This window comes from Glycine soja, chromosome 20 (genome assembly GCF_004193775.1).
Source record: "Glycine soja cultivar W05 chromosome 20, ASM419377v2, whole genome shotgun sequence".
Lineage (NCBI taxonomy): Eukaryota > Viridiplantae > Streptophyta > Magnoliopsida > Fabales > Fabaceae > Glycine > Glycine soja.
The window spans coordinates 2,422,559-2,433,993 of record NC_041021.1 but is presented as its reverse complement, the minus strand read 5'-3'; the positions used below and the strand labels follow the sequence as shown (position 1 = coordinate 2,433,993).

Here is an 11,435-nt window from a genome sequence, read left to right as displayed (position 1 = left end):
TTAGCCCAATTGACATGGGGGTCCAGACAGAGAGCTTACTGCGCTTAGTGCACAGACATGCTTAACAAGAAACTATGTCGCGCTCAGCGATCTGGCTCGCTTAGCCCAATTTTATTAAATGCAATCCAGAGAGGTTTTTGGGCTTAGCGCAACTGTCTTGCTTAGGGAGACCCCTTCAGCCAATGGGTTAGGGTTGGCGCGCTTAGTGAGCGATGCTACTCGCTTAATGCATGAGGTATGTCTTGCTTAACGCATGAGGCGCGCTGAGCGAGTGGATGATTGAAAAATTTTATCTAAGTTCTTTACTCATCCAATGCTTCAGTGAAGCTTTTGCCAACCTTTGTATCATACAAAACAGACTGAATTCTTACTCTAGCAATCTCAAATAAGCTACAACCTAGCTACATGTAATGATGAACAAAAAATAATGATTGAGAAAATAAAGAAAAAGTTGGGTTGCCTCCCAGTAAGTGCTTCCTTAACGTCACCAGCTTGACGTATGTTACCTCTAAGGGTCCTGTAATTTCTTAGCTTTGACAATCTGAGCTATCTCATTCTCAATCTCATTCATCTTAGAACAAACACTGCGGTCAATTGAGTGCTTTGCTGCATCAAACAAATTAAATGTAACTTTCTGGTCATCCACACTCATTTCAAGATTACCTTTCCCCATATCAACAACACAATTGGTTGTTAACATGAAGGGACGACCTAAAATCAGTAGGATTTCAGCGTCCTCTTCAATGTCCATTATCACGAAATCTGGAGGGAAAGTAAATTGACGCACTTTGACCAACACGTCTTCCACTACGCCATATGGCCTTGTGATTGAGTGATCCGCTAGCTGCAGTGTCATTCTTGTTGGCATGATTTCCAACTCTCCAATCCTTCTGCACATGGATAGAGGCATCAAATTAATGCTAGCCCCTAAGTCAATAATTGTTTTTCCAACTGACACAACACCAATTGAGCAAGGAATTGTGACACTCCCTAGATCCTTGTATTTTGGTGGAAGGATTCTTTGGATAACAGCACTGCAATTTCCCTCGACCACAATATTATCATTGTGGATATATTTGCCCTTCTTGGTCAGCAGATTCTTGAGAAACTTGAAGTAGAGTGGCATTTGTTGCAAGGCTTCCCCAAATGGGATAGTTATATCTAATTTCTTGAAGATATCAAGGAAACGAGCAAAATGTCGTTCCTTGTCCTTCTTAGATGGCACCAAAGGATATGGTGCTTCCTTCCCTATGAATGGAACAACCTCCTTCTTCTTTTCTCTGGCCAACTCACTCTTTGTCTTTTTCTCTTCCTCATTTTTTCTCTTTTTCTCAATTTTTTATTTTTTTCTTCCTCCTCTTCACTTATTTTTTTCTCCCTTATCTGATCTTCCTCATTTTCTTTTTCTCCCTCAACTTCTAACTCCTTTTCATCACTAATCCTACTCTCATCCTCCAATATGGTCTACCTCTTGCTTCTAGTCATGGCATCTTTACATTCTTCTTTGGGATTTTTCTCTGCATTAGCTCCAAAATCTCCAGAAGAATTCTCAGCTATTTGCTTAGCTAGCTGTCCCACTTGGATCTCTAGGTTCTTGATAGCTGACTCGATGCTTTTCTAGTTAGACATTGAAACTTTCATAAACTGAGCCAAATTTTCTTCCAGCTAAGTGGTCCTCTTGTACAAGCTAGGCCCTTGATTCTGAGGTCTGTTGGAAGGTCCTCCTTGGTCTTCATTGAACTGATTTCCTGGATGTGACCTCCATCCTTGCTCCTAATTTTGATTGAAATTTCCTCCTTGTTGGTAACATGAAAAACCGCCTGAATGGAATCCTTGTCTGTTTTGATTCCCCATGTAATTCACTTCCTTTGTAGCATCATCTATGGGTATGCAACAACCAGATTTATGCGCTCCTCCACATATACTGCAACCTCCAACCTGCATAACTTCTAAATGAGAAGGTTGAGTCGCTTGTAACTGTGTTGGCAGCTTGCTAAGTGTCTCAATGAGCGATTCCAGCTACTTAGCTAGTAGCTTGTTCGGTGCCAACAATGCATCCACTGAAGAAAGCTCTAACAGGTTTCTCTTGGTGGGTATATGATCACTAGCAGCCATATTCTCAATAAGTTCCATTGCTTCTTCTGGAGTCTTCAACTTAATCTTTCCCCCAGCAGAAGCGTCTAACAATTGCTTGGACTACAGTGTCAAACCATCAATGAAAATATTCAGCTGAATAGGCTCGGAGAATCCATGAGTAGGTGTTTTCTGCAGCAAGCTACAAAATCTTTCAAGCGCTCCACTCAAAGATTCATCTGGAAATTGATGGAATGAGGAAATAACTGCCTTGCCTTCAATTGTCTTTGATTCTGGGAAGTATTTCCTCAAAAAAATTTCTACTACATCTTCCCATATCTTTAAGCTATTCCCTTTGAAAGAATGAAACCACCTCTTTGCTTCTCCAGCCTAAGAGAATGAAAATAAACTAAGCCTCACTGCATCTTTCGGCACCCCTGCAATTTTCACTGTATTGTAGATTTCTATGTATGTTTCAAGGTGTGTAAAAGGGTCTTCATTTGGCAAACCATGAAACAGATTTCCTTGAATCAGCTAGATCAAGCAATGAGGATATGTGATGTTATGAGCTTGAACTTCTGGCCGCGCAATGCTTGTGAAAAATTGCGGCATGGTAGAGCTAGAATAGTCCTCAAGAGTAACCCTTTGTGGTTGATCTTCTGCCATAATGTGTGCTTCAGACGCACCAACTTTGGATTCCCTCAAGTCTCTGAAGATGATTCAGACGAATGAGCTCCCTCCGAACTTGGTTGTGCTATCCTCTCTTGCAAAGCTTTTCTCCTCCTTCCTGCATTGTTTCTCCTGCAAGTTGCTTCAATCTCCAAATCTAGTGGAGCTAAATTCCCTGCTGAAGAATTACCTCGCATACAAGAAGCACTAAACAGAACAACAGTTAACCAAGTCAAGAGAAAAATTGAATTCTAACTATCTATTCACAAAATTAATCAAATAATAAAGAATAAATGTTTATAAACTGAATTATACTATCTAAGTGGAAAGGAATTCCCCGGGAACGACGCCAAAAACTTGTTAGTGCTCTTTGGCAAGTGTATCGATTCGCTCAAGTAGTATAAAACGGTAAGACCGAGTATCGTATCCTCAGGGAATTTGTTTCACTTAGACATTGTACATCCAGTATGCAAACATTTGTATGGATTAAAAGCAAAGTAAATATCAAGTTGAATTTTGTACTAAAGTCTATTGAAATATGAACTAAATATCAAGAATTTGGATGTGAAAACCATCCAGTAACAAGCGTTGGGTCGTTCTATTTAATTTCTCTTGATGTTAATGTGTATTTTTCTCTATTTCACGTTATCGTAGTGTTCTTATGCTGAGAAACTACTCAAACCAAGATCCCTCTAGCGAATAAGCCTAACTCTCTTTAAACTTCGTCCTTAGTCCCTCAACAAACTTAGTCTAAAAGAGTTGCATTAAGCCTACAACATAATATGGACTAGATCACTGCACTCCATTCCTAGACATACAGATTCTTAGCTTGCTTTAAAGCATTTCCCAATGCTAAAAATCCTAACTATGCATACAAATGGGTGATCGAGCCACAAGCATGTAAAATAAGCATAGATAGAAGCAATAAACACATAAAATAACATTAAATAGATAGTGAAAAAGTGTTGCATCAAGGTTTCAGCAAAACTCCCCAACCAAGAGGCTTAGCCTTCCATTACAAGTAATGCAATCTCTCAATACAAGGAAGGAATAGTTTTGAGTGAAAGAAAATGGAAAAGGATGGTTGAGGATGTCTCCTACAACCTCTAAACCCTACACTTCACTCCTTCTAACCTAAGCTCTCAGCTGCCTTCCTTCTGTCTTCTCAGCTTCCTCTTGTGTGCTCTCTCCAACTCTCTATATTTTATTTTCGCCAACTTCAGTGTTTTAAAGGCTCTTTGACCTTTCAGCTTCCGAAGGCTCGCTTAGCGAGACTGGCTCGCTAAGCAAGAGTAAGTAAATTTTGGCTTAGCGAGACTTGGCGCGCTAAGCATGAGAAGAGACAACGACCTTGCTGGGTAAGATAGCTGCGTGTTAACTGTTTAGCAAGTGTACCAAATGTCCAAGTAATAAAATCTCGGAAGTCCAAGTGTCGATTCCATAGGGATTTTGTGTTGTACTTATCTTGGATACTTTTCAATTTATAAGGGAAAAATAAAAGAAAAGAGTAGAAGGCAGAATAGAAGGCAATAGTAGTAAATTATAAATAAAAAGCAAAAGAATTAAAAGTAGAATAATTAAAGAGAGAATTCAATGGAATGTGAATGTTAGGACCTTGTTTGCCTAGGATGTATGAGTTTATGATTTTTCTTTATCAATTTAGGTGATTCTATTCTACTCACATTTGTTCATCTACTAACCTGTTCTCTTCTTCAGTTGCGAGTGAGTTGTTGATCACCACAGGTTTAGTCTCACCTTCTTCTAGAAACACATACTTTAAATGATCAGGCAGTATCTTCAACTCTACCTTCTTCTCCTTCAATGGCTTCTCGTTCTTTAGTCCTTGAAGTTGGTTCCCCTTTCAACAGTGTTGTATTCTTGATCCAAGTCTTCCAAGCAAGCCCTTAGATCTTTTTCTTCTTCGCTGGTCAAACAGTCTCCTGCATTCACCATGGCTCTTTCCAACGAAGTCCATGGCATTTCAAGAGTGCTAACGTCTTCTTGTCGACTTCCTCCACCTTGAAGCACTTCCAGTTCTCCTTCGGGTACTTCATAGCTTTAAACAAGTCAAAGGTTACCTTCTGATTGTCAACACTCAACTCCAGGTTTCCGTTCCCCATATCCACCACACAGCTGGCAGTCAGCATAAAGGGTCTGCCTAAGATAAGAGGAATCTCTGTGTCTTCTTCAATATCCATGATGACAAAGTCCACCATAAAAGTGAAGTGGCAGACTTTGACTAGGATATTTTCTACTACCCCGTACGGTCTTGTGACTGAGCGGTCTGCTAGCTAAAGTGTCATCTTGGTTGGGTCTATCTTCAAATCACCAATTCTTCTGCACATTGATAGGGGCATCAGGTTGATACTTGCCCCTAAGTCAATGAGGGCCTTTCCTATCAAATCCATCCCTATGGTGCAGGGGATAGTCACACTCTCAGAGTCCTTGAACTTCTGACGTAGCTTTCTTTGGATTACTGCACTGTAGTTGCCTCCTACCACAATGTTCTCATTATCAATATACTTCCTTTTCTTGGTGAGTATGTCCTTCATAAACTTCGTGTAAAGCGACATCTGTTGTAAGGCTTCCCCGAATGGCATTGTTATTTCCATCCCCTTGAATATTTCCAAGAAACGCTTGAAGTAATACTCCTTATTCTTCTTTTACAGTACCAAAGGATATGGGGGCTCCTTTAGAGGGGCTGGTGGCTTTTCTCTCTTAGCCTCTCGCGCTAGCTGGCTTTTGGTCTTAGGAGTTAAGAATGTCTCTTCTTCTTCTTTTGTCTCTTCTTCTCTCTCTTTTTCTTTGTCTGTCCTTCGTTCCCAGACTGGTCTTCTTCTGCTTCACCTTCCTCTTGTGCTCTCTTTTGGCTTCTGATTAGAACTGCCTTGCACTCTTCCTTTGGGTTCGTCTCTGTATTGGCCCCGAAAGTTCTAGTGGGCCTTTCAGCTTTTTCTTGAGCTAATTGGCCTATTTGAACTTCTAAATTCTGAATTGCTGCATCAGTGCTCTTCTGATGTGACCTTGTTTCCTGCATGACCTGTATTAGCAATTCTTCTATATTAGTGGGATTCTCTTGATGACTCGGTCCCTAGCTAGGATGCTGATAGGGCGGCTAACTCTTGTGCTCCTTGTTGTACTGATTCCCTGGATGACTCCTCCAGCTTGAGCCTTATGTAAAAGTCCTCCCTTGGTTGAATCCTGGTGGGCCATGAATTAATCTTGTTGCTCCTTGATTGAATTCAGACGGACCTCCTTGGTTGTAACCTTGGAATCCATGGTGATTTGTAATGCCCATGCAGTTTACTTCTCTGGAAAGGTCTTCTTGAATTGTGCATTGTCCAGGCTCGTGTATTCCTCCACATGTATGGCATCCCCCTACCTGCATCACAAAAGAATGAGAAGGACTTACCGCTTGTAGTTGCTGTGGTAGCTTGCTGAGGGTCTCGGTCAAGGCTTCTATTTGTCTAGATAGCATCTTATTTTGCACTAAGGTTGCATCTTGCATTGTGAGTTCCAAAAGGCTTCTCTTAGTTGGTGCATATTTGCGATCACAAAGAATGGCGTGATCACTTGCAGCCATATTTTCTATTAACTCCATCGCCTCCTCCAGTGTTTTTAACTTGATCTTACCTCCTACGGATGCATCTAGTAGCTGCTTTGATTGAGGTCTCAGACCATCTATGAAAATGTTGAGTTGCACTGGCTCACTGTATCCATGTGTAGGTGTTTTCCTTAGTAGTCCACGGAAGCGGTCGAGCGCCTCGCTGAGGGATTCATCAGGAAATTGATGGAAGGAAGAGATTTCCATCTTCCCCTCAGCAAGCTTTGATTCTGGGAAGTATTTCTTTAAGAATTTCTCTACGACTTCTTCCCATGTCCGAAAGTTGTTACCTTTGAAGGAGTGTAGCCACCTTTTTGCTTCCCCTGCTAGTGAAAAAGAGAAAAGATTGAGGCGTATAGCACTTTCAGGGACACCGACTATTTTAATCGTTACAAATCTCTATATAAGAAGCAAGATGCGCATAAGGATCCTCATTTGGAAGACCATGGAAGAGGTTCCCTTGAGTTAGTTGGATGAGAAAGTGAGGGTAAGAGATGTTGGCCGCTTGAAATTCTGGCCTTGCAATGCTTGTAAAAAATTATGGAGTAGCTGTACTAGAGTAATCCTCTAGTGTGACTCGACGTGCATGTTCGTCCTCCATTTGTACGTGGGTTTGTGGCAAAGGAGGATGTGAGGTGTGACTGCTTCCTTGTGCTTCTTGTTCCCTTTTTCTTCTTGCAGCGTTGTTGCGCCTGCAAGTGGCTTCAATTTCCAAGTTGATAGGAACTATTTCTCCAGTTGCAGTTCTACCTCGCATGGACAAAAACAAGCATTACCCATGCAGATTATGGAAGAAATAATGGAAAAAGAAAAAAGTGCAAAAACAAAGAAAAAGGAAAAGTGTAAAATAAAGAATAGAATAATTGCTTACAAATTGAAAAGGTATGGCAACCAAGTACGAAGACAAAATCCCCAGTAACGGTGCCAAAAACTTGTTAACTGTTTGACAAGTGTACAAATGTCCAAGTAATAAAATCTTGGAAGTCCGAGTGTCGATTCCACAGGGATTTTGTGTTGTACTTATCTTGGATACTTTTCAATTTATAAGGGAAAAATAAAAGAAAAAAGTAGAAGACAGAATAGAAGACAATAATACTAAATTATAAATAAAAAGAAAAATAATTAAAAGCAAAATAATTAAAGAGAGAATTCAATGGAATGCGAATGTTAGGACCTAATATGCCTTGTTTGCCTAGGATGTATGAGTTTATGATTTTTCTTTATCAATTTAGGTGATTCTATTCTACCCACTGTTGGATCGAGTGGCCTTAGAATAATTAAGAAGGGGGGGTTGAATTAATTATTCCTAAACCATTACTAATTAAAAAATTACTCTTCAAAGGCTTTTACTAAATTGTTAAGAGAATGAGGAGTAGAAGAGAAACTTAACAGAAAGTAAAAGCGGAAATTAAATGTACAGCGGAAAGTAAAAGAGTAGGGAAGAAGAAAACAAACACACAAGAGTTTTTATACTGGTTCGGCAACAACCCGTGCCTACATCCAGTCCCCAAGCGACCTGCGGTCCTTGAGATTTATTTCAACCTTGTAAAAATCCATTTACAAGCAAAGATCCACAAGGGATGTACCCTCCCTTGTTCTCTTTGAACCTAGTGGATGTACCCTCCACTAGAACTGATCCACAAGAGATGTACCCTCTCTTGTTCTCAGTCAATAACCAAAGTAGATGTACCCTCTACTTGTACCACAAAAGATGTACCCTCCAATGTGTTAAGACAAAGATCTCAGGCTGTTAAACCTTTGATACTTTGTGAATGGGGATACAAAAGAATTCTCAGGCGGTTAGTCCTTTGAACACTTTTGTATTAGGGAAAGGGAAGAATCAAAAGAATTCTCAGACTGTGTCGTTTTGAATTCTTTGACAAGGGAGAAGGGAGACACAAAAGAATTCAGGCGGTTAGTTCTTTGTTCTTTTGGAAAAGGGAGAAGAGAGACACATAAAGAATTCAGGCGGTTAGTCCTTGGCGAATTCTTTTTGGCAAAGGGAGAAGAGAATGAAAAGATGAATAGCACAAGTTTTCAAGGTTTAGAAAACCAGAAAACTTCAGAAAACTTTTGGTACAAAGAAGAAGAAGAAGTTCAAAGAGATTCAAGACTTGTAAAGGATTGTATGAATAATTGTTCAAGATTGTTGTTAGAAAGATTGATTGAAAATGCCAAACAAAGCCTTGCTTTTATAGACTCTTCATGTCTGGTCAAGAAGACCATTCAAAAAAGTTATAATTTTAGAAGAGTTACATCTTTAGATTTTTCAGAAACAAACACTGATAATCGATTACCAAATTAGTGTAATCGATTACACAAGGCTTTTAAGTGAAAGGATGTGACTCTTCACATTTGAATTTGAATTTCAACGTTCAAGGACACTGGTAATCGATTACCAAAACATTGTAATCGATTACAGCCTTTTGAAAATATTTGGAACATTGTAAATTCAGTTTGAAAACTTTTTCAAACTCATTTTGCTACTGATAATCGATTACAACAATATGGTAATCGATTACTAGAGAGTAAAAACTCTTGGGTAAAGGTTTTGTCAAAAACTCATGTGCTATTCAAAGTTTTGAAAAAAAACTTTTTAATACTTATCTTGATTGAGTCTTTTCTTCATTCTTGAATCTTGAGTCTTGAATCTTGATCTTGATTCTTGAGATCTTGAATCTTGAATCTTGATTCTTAATTGTAGGCTTTCTTCTTGAGTCTTGAATTCTTCTTGATTCTTGAACTCTTGACTTGTTCTTGATTCACTTGAGATGTTCTTTGATTCACTTGAGTTGTTCTTTGATCTTTTGAGCTTTTTGTTCATCACCTTTGTCATCATCTTTTGTTGTCATCATTGTTATCATCAAAACACCTTTGAATCACTTTTGATTCATCATGAAGCTTTGCTTCCACACCCACATCTGTTCATTTGCTTGCCCTTGATTCCTCACGATGACAAACCTATTTTATTAATCTATCTCCCAAATTCCTTTGCAAAGACTCAACAAATAAAATGCATGACGTATGAATTCTAGATGTTTGTAAGAATGCATGGGCATAAAATTATCATTCTATTCCTAGCAATGACTTTCTTATGAAATCCTTTCTTTTTGTTCTTTTAGAAGTTACCTTCTTCCGTGTGTCTAACCCCTAAAACTAATGCATACATATTCTCTCTAAATCTTATTTAGAAGTTACACCCTCCCGAGCGTCTAACCCCTAAAAGAATATAAAGATGAATAAAGCAAGATAAAAGCAGAAAGGATAATAGAATAGAAAAACCTGGAAAAGAATCCTGTTGCATTGATAAATATGAAGTACATCATACATCTCTTTGGCTTTTTAGGCCTGCCAGGCCCTAACAAGGGTTTTAGCCACTCATGGCCATTAAGGGCTTTACAATGAGAGGGGTGAAAGAAAGATGATAAAAAGAGAGAAGAGAGTAAGAATTCTCAGGCTTTAGGTAGTAATGAGAATGCTCTAAGACTTGGTGTGTGTTTTCTCCTTGGCTTGACTTCCTTTTTATAGCTGCTGGAGTGGACTTGGGCCTAATACCAAATTATATATTTTATATCTTTTGGATTTGTTTTGCTTTTAATCCATCCTTTTCGTATCTCATATTTGGCAGTTATCAAAATCAAATCCACCTGATGCCAAAAGATCTTCCTTATTTATATTCTTGATAACTTTTGGATTTGTTTTGCTTTTAATCCATCCTTTTCATATCTGCAAGCCATAAATAAGAAAAATATCAATTCTTATCATTTAATCCAAAAATAACTGCTAAATAAATATTTTCAATATATTTTTATTATAAAAATAACTCATATTTAGCAATTATCACTGCGCGCTAGGCGAGCACATCTCTGACTGATCCTCTTCTAGGATTTCCCAACCCGCTAAGTGAGTTGTATGCCTCGCTTAGTAGATGCCACTCGCTGAGCAGATTTTCCTCCCTGAGCGGGTCATCAGCTACTTGAACCTTCTCTTCTTTGGCCTAAAACTGAGTTGGATTCAACATTAATTCATAGAATTGGAGTATGTACTCTATAAAATCACACTAAGCAGAAAAATATGTACAATTCCTACAAAAAGAACCATAATTTGGAGGTAAAGATCTATTTCCATGCAAATATTCAACATAAAACTAACTCCTAAATAACGACTAACAATAATCTACTTATGCACATCAATTATCAAACTCCCCCAAATTTAAAGCTTTGCTTGTCCTCAAGCAAAAGAAACCAACTATGCTAAGTTAGGTTAATGGCCTGTTCAGAATGTATCAACTACAGTAACTAAGATAATTGCACATTATCAATCAATATCTCCCCCAAATTAGCATTTGTCACATTTCAAGATAGAAGCATGTGCAATTGAGCTAAAGAGATAAAATCAGTTAGCAAGCATGACAAGCATCAAGGAAGATTGACTAAGCTTTTTTCCTCACAAACCAGTGTTTCTCTTAAGCACATAAGTGTTTCAGGAAAAAGTCAATTCATCCAAACAACTAGTAGTCAATTCCCAATTTTTCACTCCATCTCATTCCAGACAATCATATATACACAATGTGGATCCTAAGGACTTTATTAAGCTTGTAACATAGCCGGGTTAGCAAAGAAGTCATGGTTTTTCGTGGATGCAAAGCATGGGTTTTAGGAGAGCATTCACATATTCCCTATTTTATTGCTATCATAATTTCTTTGCTACATCCTTTTGTTATTTTCTTTGATTATCCTACTTACCCTACTAACATCACATAATATTCTATTCAATACCATTTCTTCTGGTTTCTATTTCTCATTTAGAGGGTTTTTTTTATTAACACAATGGAACAACAATGGCATTGTGCCACTTTTTGCAATTTACATTGACTGTGTGATGCTGTTACAATCCCCGCACATAGATAGTTCCAGGCACTCCCCCAATCTTGAACCAAATATCTTTTCTAGGATGATGCTCTCCTATAACCTAAGACAAGGTGCAAGGCAATCATTTCATTCAGTTAGGGTTCAAAAATAAATTCAGTTATGTTAGGCTAAAAAATGTGCAAGGGGTTCCTTCATTTGCTGATATAGGATGGATATTT

General features: G+C 38.5%; 1 protein-coding gene across 1 annotated transcript; it reads right to left on the bottom strand.

Annotated features, from left to right (window-relative positions):
• Nucleotides 1-508: 508 nt before the first annotated feature.
• Nucleotides 509-2,739, bottom strand: LOC114403569. Its single transcript, XM_028366589.1, has 5 exons — nucleotides 2,650-2,739; nucleotides 2,024-2,196; nucleotides 1,899-1,938; nucleotides 1,469-1,617; nucleotides 509-1,280 (listed from the first exon to the last, which is right to left on the bottom strand). Exons 1-5 carry the CDS (start codon nucleotides 2,737-2,739, stop codon nucleotides 509-511), a joined length of 1,224 nt encoding a protein of 407 aa, XP_028222390.1.
• Nucleotides 2,740-11,435: the final 8,696 nt, after the last annotated feature.